Source organism: Pelobates fuscus, chromosome 13 (assembly GCF_036172605.1).
Source record: "Pelobates fuscus isolate aPelFus1 chromosome 13, aPelFus1.pri, whole genome shotgun sequence".
Classification (NCBI taxonomy): Eukaryota; Metazoa; Chordata; class Amphibia; order Anura; family Pelobatidae; genus Pelobates; species Pelobates fuscus.
In genome coordinates this window covers 11,647,077-11,669,817 of record NC_086329.1, presented here as the reverse complement: position 1 = coordinate 11,669,817, position 22,741 = coordinate 11,647,077, and the positions used below count along the sequence as shown (strand labels likewise).

Below are 22,741 nucleotides of genomic sequence, written 5' to 3'. Positions count from 1 at the left end.
AAAGTTTATACAGGCAGATTATAACTGCCTGATTATTATTATTATTAATTATTTTTTTTTTTTAACTAAATCTCTTCCATAAGCTCATCCAGGGTACTTTCTGTATCCGTACTGATGCAAAGTTGTTATGGTGCTTAAAATGACCCTTTAACCCCTTAAGGACCAAACTTCTGGAATAAAAGGGAATCATGACATGTCATGTGTCCTTAAGGGGTTAAAACAGGGAACCACATACAAAAATAATTTTTTTTTTTTAAAGGGAATTTTTAAAACAAATGAACAAAATGTTTTGCATTGTGTTTCATCGCGTCCTCTCTTTAAAAACTAAAAGCTACATCCTACAATCTTCAGATAGATAAGAATAATATTTATATTGGACTCGAGCTGCACATGTAACTCAGAAAATAATTCTCTTGATGAGAGGATGTTGTCATGTCATTAACTCTCCTGGAAATATTGACGATTGCTTCATATGTTCAGAATGTATAAAAACCACAGTTTCAAAATCTTTAATCCAGACATTAAGTCCAAACTATTGTCTGGAGTGGATTGTCTCATGACGAAAATAAAGGCTGGAAGCAGGCACATTGTGAGTGGCCAATGTCATTCATAACACGAATTGCCAAAACACTACGAATGCTTTTCACATTATTCTATTTACGGATTATAGGAGACAATGCGGTGTATTATTATGCTTTAAACAGAGCTCTGGGATAAGCTAAAGGGTTGCTTTAACCCTATGGAGGGGAGAACCTTTTCTGTGTAACGTGCCCTAATAGACACTATGGATAAGGTTCCCCCAATCCATTTGAAATAAAAGCTGTAAAAAAAAGTTTATATTGGGGGCGCGACTAGCACACAATTAACACTAACTCTGTATGTGCAGCATTTCAAGCAGTATACATGCATACTCCTGCCACCATCACCACTTCAAATCACATAAGTGGTCATGGTGGTTTGAGTATCCATTTAACTATCAGAGTTTGACAAAAATCAGATCAAAACAGAGAAAGTTCAAACTGTTCTCAATGCTTAAAGGACCACTATAGGCACCCAGACCACTTCGGCTCAATGAAGTGGTCTGGGTGCCAGGTCCATCTAGGATTAACCCTGCCTACTGTAAACATAGCAGTTTCAGAGAAACTGCTATGTTTACGCATAGGTTAATTCAGCCGCTAGAGGCGCTTCCACACCTCTCACTGTGATAAGACGCCAGTGTCCATAGGAAAGCATTGAGAAGACGCCACAGTGAGAAGACACCAGTGTCCATAGGAAAGCATTGAGAAATGCTTTCCTATGGACTGACTGCGCGCGGCTCTTGCCGCGCATGTGCATTCAGCCGATGACGTCCCTGGCGCTGGAGAAAGGTTTTTAACCCCTTCCTCCCACTTCAACCCGGCGGGAGTTGGACCTATCAACACTATAGTGCCAGGAAAACTAGTTATTTTTCCTGGCACTAGAGTGGTCCTTAAAAGGGACTCTATAGGCACTAAGACCATTTTGTCTCAAAGAAATAGTCTGGGTACCATATACACCCCAATTTTAATCCTGCAACTAAAAACATTGCCTTTCTGCTGGAACAGTTTCATTGTCAACCTGACTCTAGTGGCGTCTGAAAAATATTGGCGTAAAATTCCACCATTACAATCAGATGATCTGACTGGCACAGTGTTTAGTCGCGCATGCACACTAGCCACCCAATGTTTTCCTATGGGAAATGATTGGATTGGCTGAGGTCACTGATCTTGATCTCACCCAAAGAGGTGGAGCTACAAGCCGGATAGTAAAGTAAAGTAAAATCCCACTTTTAACCCTTGCAGCAGGGGCCCAGTCTCCTAAATGGTGACTAGGGCACTATAGTGCTAGGAACGCACATTAGAGTCCTTAACGCTATAGCATTCCTTTAATTATCTTTAAACTGGCTGGGAATCATTGGATTGCAGTCCAACTATAAGTTAACCTGTGTGGAGATATTACTTTATAAATATACAGCATAACGTATCGGTGTCTGCGTAAACATAAAAAGGTAGAATTGCAAATGTGTATGCATCGAACAATTAGATATTTTATTTACATTTCCATTTTACTTGATGTCTGGTTTTGGGCAATGTCTCACATCATAAAAAGATATGAAGAAAGTCCGGTCCAGGAAACCTTTGTCAAGCTACAAGGCCTCTGTTGCTCCTTTGTTCCTGGATCTGATTTTCTTCATATCTGCTAAATTGGAATTTGCCAACCCTGGGCCTGGAGCAGCAGGATTGTATGTGAGGGAGTGGGATCTTTTTGTGTATACGATCACCAGGGGAGGGCTGGCAGCCTTAGGCCTGGGGGGCAAAACCAGTCAAGTGGCCCATTGCGCCACTAAATCAGTTCACCGTCCATGCCCACCTTTTTCTGGTTTTATAACGGATATTGATGTTATGCTAATCAGTAGCTCTTTGCCATACCCGCTCCTTCACGGCTCTGACTTTCAATGTTGTCAGAGCACAGGCTGAGAATCTCTGAGCCTGTGCTCTGACTCACTAACTGAGCGCCGGAACCACGAGGGAGAGGATATGATCTGACTGCACCTACTGCTGGTGCGCACCAGTGGGCCACCAGTGAATCGTTTAAATTAAATATGCTGGTGTACCCAACTTGTGAGCTGTGTTGGCAGCCAGGCGCCTCTGTTGTCATGGCACCCTGCGTGACCGCACAGCTTGCCCACCCTAACGGCTGGCCCTGCTGACACACACTGATGTTACTACTTAGACATCCCTCAATATTAATACAGAGATGAGAGTAAACACCAATAAACTGTGGAAACAGAGCTGATCCCCCCCAAATTTATAAAGGTTTCCTTAGAGGATTTATTCAAGATTAAATCATGCCTCCTCCTCTCTCCCCCATGCGCTGCTCTGTAGGCTGGGAGGAAGTGAAGAGTAATCACAGTCTCCCAGCACAACGCCACCTGTGGCTGCATGGGGAACAGCTGTTTAATGTAATGCTTGCAGGACGGCCAGCTGCCGCAGAACCTCTTTGTTTCCGTCTCTGCAAAGGGCTCTAGGCACTGCTTGTTGTGAGTGTGAGCCACTGTAAATTAGGGGCAGAGGGCACTTGCACTGCGGTCAAGACAGGTCTGGGCAGGAGGAGAGTGCAGTGCAATCAGTGCACTCCCCTCCTGTGGGTCACCAGTAGACTGGTGCACCTGCCCAGGATCAGAGCCTGTGCAAGGATTTTTGCCGCCCTAGACAAAATATAAATTTGCCGCCCCCCCCCCCATGTGACATCACAATGCCCCACCCATATGATCTGCCATATGAACTAACACCAGTGCTGCACACAGTGTGTGTTTACATTAAAAAGCCTGCAGGGACCAGCTATAGACACCAGAACCACTTCATTAAGCTATAGTGTCCCTTTAATGTGAGGTAAATTATAGATTAGTGTCACTGATAATATACTAGATTGCCTACTTACAATTAGATGAGGATGATGATGGGCTGCAGTTTGGCTCCACTGGTCTGGTGTAGAACAGGACCTCTGGAGGCTGTTTGCAACTGTGGTCACAAAATTCAACGTTCTGGGAGAATTGGAAGCAGCTCCATTTTTTGGGGGCCTCTTACACAGCTCAAGGTCTGGGCCCCAGTGCCTGACGGTGAGTATGCCCATAAGGCCCACTCATAAGTCCACTTATATGTTCCACCCACCCATGAGCTCGCTCACAGGGAGTGGAGTGTGTAGGGGATGTGTTATCTCATATGTGTGCTTATGGTATGTAGTGTATAGGGATACCAGTTTGTGCAGGTGATGCAGTGTGTTTGTGTGTAGTGGAAGCAGTGTGTATTTGTGTATAAGGGATGTATTATGTGTTTCTGGTTGTGTGTGAGGGATGCATTGTGTGAATCTGTGTTTGTATGCATAAGGGATGCAAGGTGTGTGTCTGTATGTGTGTGCATTGAGTGTAAGAGATGCATTGTGTTTCTGTGTGTATGTAATAAAAACAGTGTGTGTGTGTTTGCATGTGTGTGTAAGGGTTTGCATTGTATGTTTCTGTGTAAGGGTTTGCATTGTATGTTTCTGTGTATGTGTGCAAATGATGCATTGTCTTTGTGTGTAAGGGTTGCATTGTGTGTGTGTGTAATGGATGCATTGTGTGTTTCTCTGTGTGTAAGGGAAGCATGTTCTGTTTCTGTGTATGTATAGGGATGCATTGTGTGTTTCTGTGTATGTATAGGGGTGCATTGTGTGTTTCTGTGTATGTATAGGGATGCATTGTGTCTGTGTGTGTGTGCGCATAGTGTTAAAGAGCTCCCTGTCTTGCCCCCTGTCCTATAGAGCTGTCCCTTCTGTCCCTTAGAGCTCTCCCCTGCCCCTTAGTGGTCTCTCCTCTCCCCCACCCTCCCCTAGCGGTCTCTTCTCACACTCACCCACCCTCCCTGTGCTCTTCTCATCCCCCCTCCACCCTCCCTGTGTTCTTCTCACTCCTCCCTCTGTGTGTTCTCACCCCCCCTGTGTTCTTCTTACCCACCCCCTCCCTGTGTTCTTCTTACTCCCCCCCTTGTTCTTCTTAACCCCTTCTTCTTATTACTCCCCCCTTCTTCTTACCCCCCTTCTTCTTCTTAACCCTCCTACTTCTTCTTACCCCTTCCTTCTTCTTCTTACCCCATTCTTCTTCTTACCCCCTTCTTCTTATTACTCCCCCTTCTTCTTCTTACCCCCCTCTTCTTCTTACCCCTTCTTCTAATTACTCCCCACTCTTGTTCTTCTTACCCCCCTCGTTCTCACTTCCCCTTTCTTTTTACTCCCCCCTCTTATTATCCCCCTCCCCTCTTCTTACTCCCTCTCTTCCCTCTTCTTACTCCCCCCTCCCCTCTTACTCCCCCCTCCCCTCTTCTTACTCCCCCCCTCCCCTCTTACTCCCCCCTCCCCTCTTCTTACTCCCCCCCTCCCCTCTTTTTACTCTCCCCCTCCCCTCTTTTTACTCTCCCCCCTCCCCTCTTCTTACTCTCCCCCCTCCCCTCTTTTTACTCTCCCCCCTCCCCTCTTTTTACTCTCCCCCCCCTCTTTTTACTCTCCCCCCTCCCCTCTTTTTACTCTCCCCCCCTCCCCTCTTCTTACTCCCCCCTCCCCTCTTACTCCCCCCTCCCCTCTTCTTACTCCCCCCCTCCCCTCTTCTTACTCCCCCCCTCCCCTCTTACTCCCCCCTCCCCTCTTCTTACTCCCCCCCTCCCCTCTTTTTACTCTCCCCCTCCCCTCTTTTTACTCTCCCCCCCTCCCCTCTTCTTACTCTCCCCCCTCCCCTCTTTTTACTCTCCCCCCTCCCCTCTTTTTACTCTCCCCCCCCTCTTTTTACTCTCCCCCCTCCCCTCTTTTTACTCTCCCCCCCTCCCCTCTTTTTACTCTCCCCCTCCCCTCTTTTTACTCTCCCCCTCCCCTCTTTTTACTCTCCCCCCTCCCCTCTTTTTACTCTCCCCCTCCCCTCTTTTTACTCTCCCCCCCCCTCCCCTCTTTTTACTCTCCCCCTCCTCTTACTCTCCCCCCCTCCCCTCTTCTTACTCCCCCCCCCCTCCCCTCTTCTTACTCCCCCCTCCCCTCTTTTTACTCTACCCCCCTTCTTCTTACTCTCTCTCTCCCCCCCCCTTCTTCTTACCCCCTCCCCTGTAAGTGGCCGAGCTGCACTCCGGTCCGCAGTCCCGGCCGGAGTGATAGGAAGGTGCTCAGTGTGCACCTTCCTGTCAGTCCGGCCGGGTACAGGAAACAGAAACTCCTGTTCCGCGCGGAACAGGAGTTTCTGTTTCCTGTACCCGGCCGGACTGACAGGAAGTGCACACTCAGTGTGCACCTTCCCATCACTCCGGCCGGGACCGCGGACCGGACTGCAGCTCGGCCACCTACAGGGGAGGGGAGGGAGGGAAAAGCAGCTGCAGCCGTCTGAGCGCTCTTTACAGAGCGCTCGGCGGCTGCAGCATTTAAAGGGCCGGCCCGCCGTGGCCGGTCCTAAAATAATTTCGGGCGGCCTGGGGGGCAATTGCCTCCCTGCCCCCCGGCCCAGCCCGCCCCTGACGATCACATCACAATAAGGTCATGTAAATAATGATAAAGCACATCTAGTGTAAGCAACAAAACATTATCATCTCTCAAAATTCCTCCGTGGAATATATCTCCAATTACATCTATATCCTCCAGATCGAACACCACTACTTAGTTTGATTCTGGATTCATTTTTCGCTGCACGGGTTAACCATCAGTGGGTGATGGGGAAGCTAGAAACGGGATAATAACTTTTCTGATTTGTCTAAATTTATTTTATAACCCGATACTCTAGAGCAGTGTTCCCCAACCCGGTCCTCAGGGACCACCAACACTCCAGGATTTATGTATGTCCCTGTTTTATTCCAATGGAGATGCTGACAAAACCTGGACTGTTGGTGGTCCCTGAGGACCGGGTTGGGGAACACTGCTCTAGAGTACCTATTTATATCTTTTAACACTTCCAGAATAGAGGTTTCTGGCTCTTAAAGGATCAGTAGTATATCATTCGCATAGATATTGCCCCCATGGGTATCTATAGCCTGTAACCTTTTGATTTTGTCTTCTAGCAATGGCTAAAGATTCTAATACTAATATGTATAACAGTGGGGAGAGGGGGTATCCCTGCCTTGTCCCATTGTTAGTGTTAAAAATTTGAGAGGTAAATCCGGATCCCATGACTTTTTTGCCTATGGAGAGTCATTGAGAGCATATACCACTTTTAGAATTGGACCTGTAAATGCAAATAGTTTTAATGTGGCTAACATAAAGGCCCACCCTACCCTATCAAACGCCTTCTCTGCGTCTATTGATATGAGCATGAGTGGGATCCTTTTCGTCTTTGTTGCCTCCAAAATGTCTATTATTTTCCGAATATTGTTAACTGATGACCGGCCTGGAATAAAACCGATCTGATCGTTGTTAATGAGATCTGGTACGACAGATTTCAGTTGTTCCGCAAGAATATTTTGAGGTCTGTGTTTATCAATGAAATCGGTCTAAATTTGCTTATCCGTTCTGGATCTTTATCTGGTTTTGGAATTGGGATGATATTTCCTCTCAATAACTCTCATGGGCATCTTCCTGTATTTATAATTTATGTTCTTTTAATTGATTTTTCATAATTTTATAAAATTTATTTGTAAAGCCACCTGGCCCCGGGGCAGTTCGTTCTTTAAGCTTATCTATTTCTTTAATAACTTCCGTTTCTGATATATGTTGGTTTTGTTGTTTCTAATTGGTCGGGCATAATTTTGGGCATCTTTAAATTTTCAAAGAATTTTTTAATTTCTTCATCACTACCAAATAAATCCTCTGGTAGGTTATATAGATCTCTATATCATTTTTTTGAATGCTCCGCCTATTTGTTCTGGGGCTATAACGTATGTATCTTTATCCCTAATTATAGATATCACTCGTTTTCTTTTTTCAACTTACTAGCACCATTTAGATTGAAAAAATTCTAATGTTTTTTCCAATTTTATTGGATAATTGCAAATTTATGTTCTGTTCTATTTCTGATATTTTCTTTGCTATTTCTGTAGGTGTTATTTTATTATGTTTCTTATATTCATTTAGCGTTCTGTATAGCTCTGAAAGCGGGGGGCCTTCTTTCTTTTTCATTCTAGCTGCCATCCCCATCAGGTGGTCTCTAATTACGCTTTTGTAAGCACACCATACTACAATATCTAATGTCCCCTTATTTTTGCTTTCCAAGCAAAATAGTTATTTTTTTTTCTGTTCAGTATAAGTTTTTATATAATATATTATCGTTCAATCGCCAATCTTTGCGAAACTTGTCAAAAGCATCTTTGTAATGCAGTATGGTTGGGTTATGGTCTGACCATGTTATATCCTGTATTACGATCTTTCTAACAAGTAAAGATCAACATTTAAGAAGTAATTAAATGTTTTTGAATAACATGTGAAGTCCAACTCCAGTGGACGAAACGTTCTCCAAATATCCCTAAGATTATATTGATCTATCAAATTTTGTAATCTATCTGAAGTTCCTTTATTGATCTTTTTTCCATTATAGTTCTTCCTATCTTTAAAAGGGTCAATTACAACCTCGTGAAGAGTGTGCAGGTGGAATTGTCTAAAGCCAATAAAAGTATGAGACACATACAGAACAGATATGTCAGGACTGTCAATGGAGCAGTTTGTTTGCTGGTCACTTGTAATGAACGACACAGTTCGGTATATTTAGATGAGAAATATCTTTATTTTCTCCTGAAGGCAAATGTAATGCACATAGCCCATACACTCACACGTGAAAAGTTACTCCATTATAACCTGCTGTAGTGGTTACGATGCTAGGAGCCTGGCACAATTACTGGTTAAGGGGCAAACCGTTTTGTACCTGTGTCTGCGCTGGTCTCCTCTACAGCCGTTGTCGACACTTGACTTTTCCAGAGTTGCAGAGCTTAGCCGAAAGTTGATCCTGCTGGCTGTTCATTGGCGGAAAGAGTTTGACCGCACTCAGCCAATGAATGCAATTATATGCATTGGAATAAGAATTTGACATTAGCCAGCCCATTACTCTACTTCTAGCCTGGCCAACAATGTCTTAATGACTCTGCCAGAGATGGGAGTCATACTCCTTACATGTAGTGCTTCATAGACTAGACAGAAGGGATGATAGAAACTAGAGGGGCAAAGATTTAAAAATATCAGGAATTATTACTTTATGGAGAGGGTAGTGGATGCATGGAATAGCCTTCTAGCTGAAGTGGTAGATGTTAAAAGCAGTGAAGGAGTTTAAACATGCGTGGAATAGGCATAAGGCTATCCTAGATATAAGATAAGGCCAGTGATTAATGAAAGTATTTAGAAAAATGGGCAGACTAGCTGGGCCAAACGGTTCTGATCTGCCGTCACATTCTCAGTTTCATAGTTAAACGCTGCACAGACTCCAGGTACCATGTTCACTTCAAATCACTACAGTGGTCATGGTGCTTTGACTTGTCCTTTAAAAATCCAACTGAGGCCCAGATGTCCCTACGGCCCTTCTACCTGGCTGGGGGAGCTGTCCTGGGGATTTAACCTTTAATCAGTAACGGGTCTACACACTAACCAGCAAACTGCAACATTTAGGCCAAATGGCTAATTCTGGAAAATTTGCGTACTCTGCTATACTTCAGTCTACATTTTCAAGCTCGCTGCCTAGGTGTTCTCTTTGACTCCGACCTCTCCTTCAAGCCTCATGCTCAATCTATCGCAAAATCCTGTAATTTCCATCTCAAAAACATTGCGCGCATCCGCCCCTACTTAACGCCAGATGCGACTAAGGTGTTGGTCCATTCCACTGTCCTTTCTCGCCTTGACTACTGTAATCCGCTTCTCAGTGGTCTTACGTGCTCCCAACTTGCGCCGTTACAGTCCATAATGAATGCGGCGGCGAGGATCATCTTCCTGTCTGCCCGCACCTCCCATGCCTCACCCTTCTGTCAGTCCCTACATTGGCTTCCTATAAAATATAGAGCTCAATTTAAAATTCTGGTTCTTGCTTTCAAATCTCTACATAATGCTGCTCCCACCTATCTCTCCTCCCTAATACACAAGTATGTCCCGTCTAGGCCCTTACGATCTGCTGAAGACTTACGTCTATCTTCTGTCCGTACTCCCACCTCTGATGCTCGCCTTCAAGATTTCTCGAGGGCTGCACCGTTCCTGTGGAACTCGCTTCCCTCCTCCGTTAGATGCTCACCCAGTCTCCACTCCTTCAAAAAAATTGTTAAAAACCCACTTCTTCATAAAAGCGTATCAATTAAACTGTTAATAGCTCCCGACTGATTCCTCTTCTGCAACTGTCACTAGTCTAATACTATCCTTACCTTTTGTGTCACTTTACTCCACTCCCTCTAGCATGTAAGCTCATTGAGCAGGGCCCTCAACCCTGTCTGTTCGTCCACCAATTGTAAAGCGCTGCGGAATTTGACGGCGCTCTATAAAGATCATAATAATAATAATATTTACAAAAATGAAAGGTTTGTGCATTTATTTATTTTTTTGACATTCTTTATTTTAACGTTTTCCAAATACGACAATTCGGGATACAACAGTTTACTACTTACAATGTATAGTCCAGTCATGGTAACAGCGCCCACTGCCTCCCATTATTCCCGCGGGGGTTCCCTTGTTTGTTCGGGCCCCCCCCCCAGGGTGCGCTTCAGAGACGACCCCTACCCGGGGGTTTGCTTTCTGTGTGACTGTCCCTGAAAGGGGGGAGATAATTAAGCGTTATCGCTAATGACTGGGACGAGTGGCTTATCACCCCTCTGTGGGTCAGAGGAGGGTTCCAGCTCTCTGCCCCTCAAGCTGCTGGGGACTACTTTGCCTCTTGGCCTCCCATCCCGGGCCAGCCCTTTGCAGGGCAGGGGACCTTGTCTACAGTTAGCTGATGTGTGTGTGTTATCGTGAGAGGGTTTGACTGTTCCCCCACTCCTGGCGTCTCTTTCAGTGGATGAGGGGCGGTGGTGGGCGAGTGTCCTTTCGTTTATGTACGCCCCCTCTCTCCGATCCGCAAGTTGCTTTGGGCCTCCCCTCCGTGTCTATTGTCTCCCGTCCTCTAAGTCACCAAGAGTTTCTTTCAGGCTGGGGAAACAGGGGTATGCCAGTCTCTTGTTCGTGGGGCTTATGTTTGTGGGTCTGTTTTGTTTGGAGTCGTGGGAACAGTCGTTCGTTGGGTTTGTGCATTTTATATAGCTACTTGTTCTAGCGAGCTCACTGGTAAGGTTATAGAAGAATTACTAGAGGAACAAATTAGAATTTAAGAGTGTTTTTTTGCTTACATGAAAATGAGGACACAGGACATCAATGGACATTTATGAACATTTCAGTACAACTTTATTAATACATTGACAAATTGAATTTCTGCATCAGTTTTATAAAATAAAAAAAAAGCACCAATCATCTGTATCACTGTAGCAGCATATTATTCATTTTAACAATGAAAGACTAGTATTTGTGAACGGTTTATACTTTTGATTAACGGTTAAACATTCCTTTGTTTTCAAGGCACAGAGAAGATTAAATAAGACGTGGAAAAGCAGAGAATAAAAGAAACAGCTTACGAGATCGGGTCCTGCTTTACAAGACAATGGACATTGAACTCACAAGGTACTGTGAATAGTGCGTGGTTTGAAATGTCGACACATGGGAGAGGGTGGATCAAAGTGGGCAATCACCATAGAAACCAATGGAACTTGCACATTCTATTGGCGACTCTTTCCCTTTTCATTATTTTAAAACCTAACTTTTAAAAAAAAAAAAAAACTTCCTCTAAAATCTCTTCCTGTGTTATGGATAAAAAAAGCAATATTGAGGCAAAGTTCTAGATGTGGTGCAATCACTGTGGAAACAAATAGAATGTTTCTATTGATTGCTCCACTTTTAGAATTGTCTCCCCAGAATTGCTCTGCTCACATAACTCTGGTGTTCATTCTTTGGTGTAATGCCTGCTTTTACTGTACAAAGTAATCAATAACTTCAACTGCGGGTTAATAGAAGCAAACAGATCAGCTGCTCTCCGAAATATAACTAAGATAATAATAATATTGATGGCTCAATAAAAGTCTGGACAAGTCTGTATCTGACATCCTGAAAATCTGTGACTAAATATATTTTCCCCCTTCTGTCACAGTCCAGTCTCCAGACAGGAGTGAGATCTGGCAAACCTTGTTACAATAACTTGAGCAGATATGTAGCTTTAAAGAACCACTCTTGGTGGCACAACGTCATCGAATGGAGTTATAGTGTAAGGATGCCCTGGGGGCAATGTTTCTGTAAGTAGTTCAATTTTTAACGAATGGTACAACCCAGTGGTTCCCAAACTAGTCCTCAAGGCACATCTCCCCATCCAGGATTTAAGGATTACCCAGTTGTGTCTAAGATGTTTTTTTTTTTCTCTCCTTTCTTTCTAAAAACACATTAAACACAACTGGGTAATCCTAAATCGTGTACTGGTTTGGGAACCACTGATGTAACCCCTAAATCAGGATGTCTCCCCCTAATTGCTCTGCCTAGTTACTTCCTTCAGACGTCAAAGGCTTCAAGTCAGGAAACTAGGACCTGGCGTCACAGAGAGTATAAGTTGACACACTCAGCATATCACCAGCCGCCCAATCAGAAAATCGAGTGAAAAAGATACGTACTTGTTTTACCCAATTTCTGAATGCAGAGCTAGTGATATATCGACTGAGAATGTAAAGTGACGCCGGGTCCTAGCTTCCTGATTGAAGCCTCAGACCAATAAAGGAAGTAGCTGGGCATTGCAATCGGGCACAGTCTTCTAAAGGTTGAGGCTTAACAGTTTGGTAACATTTTAATTCCTTAAAGTGTCTCTGTCACCTCAAACCTCCCTTGCTCCTATTGTATCTACTTCTCTTCATTATTGATCTATTTCTCTTTAACGCATAACACAATGAAGGGACTGTATCTTATATATTTTTCCTATACTCTACAACCTTGACCTTTGTCAAGATTATCAAGCACAGGACATAGATCCGAAAAGAAGAAGAAACAATTGGAGAAAGAAAAGTTTGAGGTGACAGAGCCACTTTAAGGTAACGCAGCACCTGGAGCTTCCTCTTCCGACCTTTTAATATTCTAGGTAGTGACTTTATAGCAATGTTAGTTCTCTTACAAAAAACAAAAATACAAAAAACGCATTAAGTACATTTTCACAGGGGTGGCGGAGCATTATAAAGCTATATATCTTACCAATTTTTATGTAGCTTTTAAAAATTGACAGATCAAAAAATCGATTGAAAACACAAAACCAAAATCAGACTCCCCGTACAAGCACAGCTAGTCCTACTCACTGCAACTACCTGTGCTTGTACCTTTAAGATGGTGAATATTACACATCAACATGGCAGAAAATTAGGATTATTGGATTACAAAACCAACAAAGCGTTTGAGGGTTAGATTACAGCAAGGCAGTATTAAATAGAAGGCTGCCAAAATGTCTTATTGAATTCCAGGAGTTTGATGAATAGGCAGACATAGTTTAGAATGAATTGTGCTTTGTTTACTGATCCAAGAAAAAAAAAACCCTGAAGGGGTGGGGGGGAATGCATATATTATATATTAAAATGTAAAGGCATTTTACTCAATAAAAAACGTACTCCACCTTCTCTGAAGTAGCACACAGCATCCAAAACATAACACTCATGGGGAGAATTCCAGTGGTGAAATTATATTTAGTGTTAAAGCACACATACAATAGGCAAAGGTATATTTACTAAACAGTGATTTGCTGTGAATAAACACTTCAATGGTAACATGTATGCTCTACATTTGGAATATTAGCTTGGCATAAATGTTCTGTGGATAAGCCGTCTTAAAAGCAGATTTGCACTAAAATTAGAATCTAGATAAAAATCTGAACGATACGTTTACTGTTTGAATTACCTGCATTCTGTGCTTATAGAGGCAACGAATTGGGGTGGATGAACATGTGAGTTGCTATTTTATTTTTCCATGTTTTTTTGCTTTTAAAAAAATTACTTTACAAAAACACAGTAAGTAGTGCAGTTAATTTGAGGTTACATAGAAATATTTGGTTCGGAAGGCAGTTCTACTGGCTCAAATATAACGGAGCTTGACAATGGCATAGAGGTAAAAACCAAGAAGGTTAAAAAAATAAAATAAAATAAATGAAATCTTTCATGTATGTATGTTTTATTCTATAGAAAACCCTGCCAAGTCCTGGTTGACATTCAACTGCTTTATACAAAGAGCCTTTCATGATCCGATATGTAAGATGTAAAAGATAGCAATACTGTGACGTTTTTAACCCCTTAAGGACACAGGACATGTGTCACATGTCATGATTCTCTTTTATTCCAGAAGTTTGGTCCTTACGGGGTTAATGTGCAAATATCCTGAAAAAGGTATAATTTTTATGTACATATTTTTTTACGTTCTTGAACCTTTACTGCTATGCCAAGTCTATGAATACAGCACCTCTGATGGCTACAGCCATGTAAAATGCTAAAAAAAATGATGCGATACTGTGTATAGGGTCTGTCAAGAGTAGGTAACCTTCGACTCTCCAGATGTTATGGACCGTGTCTCCCTTAACGCCTTGCCTGCATTATGGGAGATGTAGTCAACAACATCTGGAGTGCCAAAGGTTGCCTACTCTTGGTTAGGGAGTAGTGCCTGCATGCAAAGTAATCCATTCTCTCCCAGCAGCCCTATTTCAAGGAACACTTCAAGCACCATAAACACTGAAGCTCGCTGTAGTATTTATGGTGCCGACACCCCCTCAATGTAAGTAGCCACCATTTTTAGAATGGTTTGACTTTTAGCCTTCTGTCCCTCAATGCGAGCATCGTAGGGGGCTGGCTATCAGGAAATACCACCACTTGCCTCTATTTGTGGAGGCCATATTGCCATTTGTTGCACGCCAAGAAGCATGGCACACTTGAACTACAAATGGTTAGTTACACAGAGTTAAATAACTACAGACAGTAGCCATTTGGCTAGTACACTGTACAGAGAGTGTTTTCAATGCTACGCAATAGCCCTCTCATAATGGAGTCCATTTAATAGAAAGGACGGCACTTATTACCTGCAATAGTTCAGGTTTCAGGTTAAGGATTAGTTGTAAGATGAGATATAAAAAAAAAAGTAATTTCACATCTTCACAGTCCGTTTTTGTCTGGATTGTGCATTTCAGAGAAAGTCATAAAAACCCAGAAATGTGATTTTAGGTAAAAGATTGCACCAATTGATATGATGGCTCAGAACCACCAAATGTAAACACAAGGTAGGCAAGCATGGCACCATTACCTGAGCTTGGCTGGAATGGATTAAACATGGGACACTGAGCATTTGCCAGCATTTGGAAAGAGCCTCGTTAACATTATTAAAGAAACAATAGTCTATTATCCCCCCAGGGCCAGCAATGCACACAGAATTAAATAAAGCCTTCATGTACATCCCAAACCTGAATGGGAAGGTTCTTATCAATTCCGTACCTAATTAACAAAAGCCGAAGAAAGTGCGAATTTCCTTTTAATGTATACCTGTGGGCAGCATTCTCCCTTTTGTAAACGTGATTTTCTTCTATTTCCGGGTTTCTTTTTCAGATCAGAACATTTAATGACTGGCAGGGTGGCGTGCACGGAAGACAAATCCTTTCTCTACCAATTTCCCCTGAAACTGGATACCCTAAGCTGTAAATCCCTGCACATTCTGTTCAAAGGTAAACTCCAGTGCGATTCTCTCATTCATTGTAAGCCCAGTTCATGGTAATTAGTGTTAAACTGCAGGCACCAATACAAATACCAAGAACAAGCAACCCACAGGCCTGGGAACAGAAGAAAAAACAAACAGAAATTAGTACTTGTGGAAGGAATCAATTTACACTCTACGAGAACAGGCTCTCGCTCTGCCGCCCTTCCCAGATCAAGCTTTTAGAAAAGCAGCATTTCAATGTACAATCTTCGTCAGAGGGCGTACGAAATGATTCAGAAATTAACTAATTAATTCCTGGGGCAGTCCACGTTTTAACATCCACGTGGTGTCTTTGCACAAAACGTTCATTTACCTTTTGGTTTGTTATATGATTTCAATAAGAGTTTGATAATTAATAACATTTTGAGGTTATCATTTAACACCATGCAATATTATAAAGAAATAAAATTCCTTCCATATCATACAGTTTATGTATATTTTACTGATAGAATTGTACAGCACTGCGGAATATGTTGGCGCTTTATAAATAGAATATCGGTATGTAATAAGTGCCAGCACCAACAGGTAAGAAAATATACAAACACTGTATAGTTACTGCACTAACTGTACCTCCCTCTACTGTAATGTAACCTGTAAAGTGCTGAGTACACCTGTTAGCGCTATATAAATATGATATACATACACTGTATACCTACTGCACTTACTGTACCTCCCTCTACTGTAATGTAACCTGTAAAGTGCTGAGTATACCTGTTAGTGCTATATAAATATACATACACTGTATACCGACTGCACTTACTGTACCTCCCTCTACTGTAATGTAACCTGTAAAGTGCTGAGTATACCTGTTAGTGCTATATAAATATACATACACTGTATACCGACTGCACTTACTGTACCTCCCTCTACTGTAATGTAACCTGTAAAGTGCTGAGTATACCTGTTAGTGCTATATAAATATACATACACTGTATACCGACTGCACTTACTGTACCTCCCTCTACTGTAATGTAACCTGTAAAGTGCTGAGTACACCTGTTAGCGCTATATAAATATAATATACATACACTGTATACCTACTGCACTTACTGTACCTCCCTCTACTGTAATGTAACCTGTAAAGTGCTGAGTACACCTGTTAGCGCTATATAAATATAATATACATACACTGTATACCTACTGCACTTACTGTACCTCCCTCTACTGTAATGTAACCTGTAAAGTGCTGAGTACACCTGTTAGCACTATATAAATATAATATACATACACTGTATACCTACTGCACTTACTGTACCTCCCTCTACTGTAATGTAACCTGTAAAGTGCTGAGTACACCTGTTAGCGCTATATAAATAAAATATACATACACTGTATACCTACCGCACTTACTATATGTATATTTTGGTTTTATAGCGCTAACAGGTGTACTCAGCACTTTACAGGTTACATTACAGTAGAGGGAAGTACAGTAAGTGCAGTAGGTATACAGTGTATGTATATTGTATTTATATAGCACTTTACAGGTTACATTACAGTAGGTGCAGTAGGTATACAGTGTATGTATATTGTATTTATATAGCGCTAACAGGTATACTCAGCACTTTACCGGTTACAATACAGTAGAGGGAGGTACAGTAAGTGCAGTAGGTATACAGTGTATGTATATTTTATTTATATAGCAATAACAGGTGTACTCAGCACTTTACAGGTTACATTACAGTAGAGGGAGGTGCAGTAGGTATACAGTGTATGTATATTATATTTTATATAGCGCTAACAGGTGTACTCAGCACTTTACAGGTTACATTACAGTAGAGGGAGGTACAGTAAGTGCAGTAGGTATACAGTGTATGTATATTTTATTTATATAGCGCTAACAGGTGTACTCAGCACTTTACAGGTTACATTACAGTAGAGGGAGGTACAGTAAGTGCAGTAGGTATACAGTGTATGTATATTTTATTTATATAGCGCTAACAGGTGTACTTAGCACTTTACAGGTAACATTACAGTAGAGGGAGGTACAGTAAGTGCAGTAGGTATACAGTGTATGTATATTTTATTTATATAGCGCTAACAGGTGTACTCAGCACTTTACAGGTTACATTACAGTAGAGGGAGGTACAGTAAGTGCAGTAACTATACAGTGTTTGTATATTTCCTTACCTGTTAGTGCTGGCACTTTATAAATAGAATATCGGTATGTAATAAGTGCCAGCACTAACAGGTAAGGAAATATACAAACACTGCATAGTTACTGCACTCACTGTATCTCCCTCTACTGTAATGTTACCTGTAAAGTGCTGAGTACACCTGCTAGCACTATATAAATAAAATATACATACACTGTATACCTACTGCACTTACTGTACCTCCCTCTACTGTAATGTAACCTGTAAATTGCTGAGTACACCTGTTAGCGCTATAAAAACCAAAATATACATATAGTAAGTGCAGTAGGTATACAGTGTATGTATATTATATTTATATAGCGCTAACTGCATAGTTACTGCACTAACTGTGCCTCCCTCTACTGTAATGTAACCTGTAAATTGCTGAGTACACCTGTTAGCGCTATATAAATATAATATACATACACTGTATACCTACTGCACTTACTATATGTATATTTTGTTTTTATAGCGCTAACAGGTGTACTCAGCAATTTACAGGTTACATTACAGTAGAGGGAGGTACAGTAAGTGCAGTAGGTATACAGTGTATGTATATTTTATTTATATAGTGCTAGCAGGTGTACTCAGCACTTTACAGGTAACATTACAGTAGAGGGAGATACAGTGAGTGCAGTAACTATGCAGTGTTTGTATATTTCCTTACCTGTTAGTGCTGGCACTTATTACATACCGATATTCTATTTATAAAGTGCCAGCACTAACAGGTAAGGAAATATACAAACACTGCATAGTTACTGCACTAACTGTGCCTCCCTCTACTGTAATGTAACCTGTAAATTGCTGAGTACACCTGTTAGCGCTATATAAATATAATATACATACACTGTATACCTACTGCACTTACTGTACCTCCCTCTACTGTAATGTAACCTGTAAAGTGCTGAGTACACCTGTTAGCACTATATAAATATAATATACATACACTGTATACCTACTGCACTTACTGTACCTCCCTCTACTGTAATGTAACCTGTAAAATGCTGAGTACACCTGTTAGCACTATATAAATATAATATACATACACTGTATACCTACTGCACTTACTGTACCTCCCTCTACTGTAATGTAACCTATAAAGTGCTGAGTACACCTGTTAGCGCGATATGAATATAATATACATACACTGTATACCTACTGCACTTACTGTACCTCCCTCTACTGTAATGTAACCTGTAAAGTGCTGAGTACACCTGTTAGCACTATATAAATATAATATACATACACTGTATACCTACTGCACTTACTGTACCTCCCTCTACTGTAATGTAACCTATAAAGTGCTGAGTACACCTGTTAGCGCTATATGAATATAATATACATACACTGTATACCTACTGCACTTACTGTACCTCCCTCTACTGTAATGTAACCTGTAAAGTGCTGAGTACACCTGTTAGCGCTATATGAATATAATATACATACACTGTATACCTACTGCACTTACTGTACCTCCCTCTACTGTAATGTAACCTGTAAAGTGCTGAGTACACCTGTTAGTACTATATAAATATAATATACATACACTGTATACCTACTGCACTTACTGTACCTCCCTCTATTGTAATGTAACCTGTAAAGTGCTGAGTACACCTGTTAGCGCTATATAAATATAATATACATACACTGTATACCTACTGCACTTACTGTACCTCCCTCTATTGTAATGTAACCTGTAAAGTGCTGAGTACACCTGTTAGCACTATATAAATATAATATACATACACTGTATACCTACTGCACTTACTGTACCTCCCTCTACTGTAATGTAACCTATAAAGTGCTGAGTACACCTGTTAGCGCTATATGAATATAATATACATACACTGTATACCTACTGCACTTACTGTACCTCCCTCTACTGTAATGTAACCTGTAAAGTGCTGAGTACACCTGTTAGTACTATATAAATATAATATACATACACTGTATACCTACTGCACTTACTGTACCTCCCTCTATTGTAATGTAACCTGTAAAGTGCTGAGTACACCTGTTAGCACTATATAAATATAATATACATACACTGTATACCTACTGCACTTACTGTACCTCCCTCTACTGTAATGTAACCTATAAAGTGCTGAGTACACCTGTTAGCGCTATATGAATATAATATACATACACTGTATACCTACTGCACTTACTGTACCTCCCTCTACTGTAATGTAACCTGTAAAGTGCTGAGTACACCTGTTAGTACTATATAAATATAATATACATACACTGTATACCTACTGCACTTACTGTACCTCCCTCTACTGTAATGTAACCTGTAAAGTGCTGAGTACACCTGTTAGCACTATATAAATATAATATACATACACTGTATACCTACTGCACTTACTGTACCTCCCTCTACTGTAATGTAACCTATAAAGTGCTGAGTACACCTGTTAGCGCTATATGAATATAATATACATACACTGTATACCTACTGCACTTACTGTACCTCCCTCTACTGTAATGTAACCTATAAAGTGCTGAGTACACCTGTTAGCGCTATATGAATATAATATACATACACTGTATACCTACTGCACTTACTGTACCTCCCTCTACTGTAATGTAACCTATAAAGTGCTGAGTACACCTGTTAGCGCTATATGAATATAATATACATACACTGTATACCTACTGCAATCTAACCTGTAAATGGCGAAGTACACCTGTTACTGTTCTATAAAATATACACTCCATATACCCGCTGCTGTAATGTAACCCATAAAGTGCAAAGTACACCGGTTAGTGCTACATAAACATACGAGTACATGGTGTATGTATATATTATATAGTTCTACCAGGTGTACGTAAAGATTTACAGGATATTACAGTAGAGGGAGATACAGTAGGTAAGTGTTATTTAAATGTCTATTTTGGTGTAGAGTTTCTGCTGTCTATTTGCCACTAATAGCAATGGCTGCTATTTGGGGGAGTTTACGGTCAGGGATAGCAATGGGGGTTTTAAAGTTAGAGGTTTTGGACTAGAACTGTACAATGGAAGAGCAGCAAATCGCCACTAAAGTTACTTGTGAAAAATGTCCTTTAGAATTATACATTTGGAAAGACACAGTAATCAGTTAATAATGTATCACCTACCCCAAGCTTCTGTAGGGAGCAGTAAGGTTCCGTGCTAAGCTTGGCATAAAATAGTCCCGGGAAAACAAACAAAAGACAAGTTGACGTAGTGGATCCTGGAGAGTGGGAGAGGAACAATATACGATCCTTTAATGAATGTTTTATTAAAAGAAAGTTCAATAACTTCATTGATAAAGCCCCATGTAGCGAGCAAAATGCATGTTATTATTTTATTTTTTGTGTGTGTTATGTTTTTATTATTTACCCAGGAGCCTTGCTGATCTCCTGCAGAGATAAAAAAAAATCTATATTCTTTGATGGGGATTTATGCCATGTAAGCCTTGTAGTTTGAGCAATTACACTTTGCTCAACAAATTGTGAGGATTCTTTTTTCTCATTTGCTGTTTTATACTATGTTTCTGTGTACTGTCTCGACAGATCACTGAGTTCATGCAGAGCTCATCCATGGTGACAAGGATCCCAGAGTGGGGAATAGACCTGTGCACACCATTACAGGAGAGACAATTTGGGCTCGCTAATAGGTGAGTATATATACCTTTACCGTGATATTCACTACTAAGAACATACCTCACCTTAGAGCACCTCTTTCTGTTATCATGTTTTACTTATCATGATGAGCCACATAGTTAGGAACCCATCTCCATCATCCATAAACGGGGGGTTATATCGCTCATGCCTATTGAATAAAGCGGTTGGTAGCTCTAAATTTTGTACCTATTTACCCTTTCTCAACCCCCACCTTCACAATATACTTTACCATTGGATCCTCTCTGTTCTTTTGTTTCCACATATCTCACTCTCTACCCCCGCTGCTTGCTACTCTTTAAGTTTGTCACAGCCATGAAAATTATTACGAATACAAAAGCCCTTTCTAAACTCATTACTTCTTAATTTTTAAACTGGCATTACCAAACCATTTAAACTAAAAGGCCTGTAATGTTGGTGCTGTGACTTATTTTCCCTTTTAGAGGAACACGCTAAGTACCATAACCACTACAGTTCACATTGTGAGTAGTCAAACTATTTTAGAACGGTTTGATTACTTATTTGGGGTTCTGACCTTCACCACATCAGCCAGGGAGATGCTCCTTCTTAGGAACTTCTGTTAACACTCCTGCTTCTCATTCAAAATACAACGCTATCCTTCTACATTAACGATGATCAATGTTGGCAACAGACAAACAAACAATATTTCCTCAAAAAGAGACCATTGTTTTCTATCAGTCTGTTTTCCCCTGAAAGAGGCTTTCAGTCCTACACAGCTAATCAATAGTTCTTATTCGATTTTATATTAATTATACAGATTCTGTGTAAACTGGCTTCACTCTTCTCTACAATGGAAACTGCGTAATGTACAATTGTAAAACACTTCGTAATGTTTCCCACCATGACACCAGGCGATGATATTTACAGGTATAGATTTGTTCCCAAAACAAGGAATTTTTGATAATTTCACCAACTGTGCAATTTTAGCCAAGGATTTCCAAACACCTTGTTAATTTTCCCAGAAGTTTGGTACTAAATATCCCATCAATAAAAAATAAAAGACTTACCGACCACCCCAAACACATTCCTTATATCTGGTACGTAGATTGCAAGTAGAACGATAATTATATTAAGTGCCAACGTCACCAGAATATGACGAACGTACGAGAAGGGACGACTAGAGAAAACCATCATTATAAAGGCTTTCCGAGCCTAAAAATACAAAGAAAATAAGTGCAGTGGATGAAGATTTGTTTTTACATTTAATGCATCAATGTATCTTGGCCCTATCACGGATTTAATTATTTCTCTTCTCTACTTACAGGAAAATGTATTAAGGGCACAGTGAGCAGAACCGCGAGGAGTATGAAGAGTCGCACTGTGATGACCAAGACATCACTCGGGAGGTATTTGCTGTAACCTTGCAGCAGTTCAGAATCGACTTTATCTGGAAAACATCAAGATTGCGTTACTGTTATGGTGAAAGGCGAATAATCAGCAGACTTCGCACACATTTCTGTTGGGAAACCAACTCTGGCAGATTTTATTTATTGTACCATCTCAAAACCGTACGAAATACACAAATAACATTTAAAATAAAGTAGTGTGTCGAATGTTACAACTTCTTTATGTTCCTCAAACACGAATTAAAAAAACAAAAAACATTATTGTGCTTTTTATTTATGTTTTTATTTTCTTTTAAATCAGATAAAAGATAATGTAACCCTGGTAGATCAGGACTG

At 41.0% G+C, this 22,741-nt stretch overlaps 1 protein-coding gene and 1 long non-coding RNA gene across 3 annotated transcripts in view; one reads left to right on the top strand and one right to left on the bottom strand.

Moving 5' to 3' along the window:
- LOC134583495 (uncharacterized) overlaps positions 1-15,195 on the top strand; it is a 222,896-nt gene extending 207,701 nt beyond the window's left edge. For both annotated transcript variants that reach the window (XR_010086318.1, XR_010086319.1), the window contains exons 2-3: positions 11,032-11,133; positions 15,114-15,195. This is a non-coding gene — a long non-coding RNA (uncharacterized LOC134583495). The remainder of the gene's footprint in view (positions 1-11,031; positions 11,134-15,113) is intronic.
- Positions 15,196-15,250: 55 nt separating this feature from the next.
- The window catches only part of SLC38A6 (solute carrier family 38 member 6), a 37,172-nt gene continuing 29,681 nt past the window's right edge, over positions 15,251-22,741 (bottom strand). The window contains exons 15-18 of the mRNA XM_063440431.1: positions 22,322-22,446; positions 22,067-22,211; positions 20,514-20,608; positions 15,251-15,334 (exon numbers count right to left, since the gene is read on the bottom strand). Coding sequence (XP_063296501.1) covers positions 15,251-15,334; positions 20,514-20,608; positions 22,067-22,211; positions 22,322-22,446 — 449 coding nt within the window. The remainder of the gene's footprint in view (positions 15,335-20,513; positions 20,609-22,066; positions 22,212-22,321; positions 22,447-22,741) is intronic.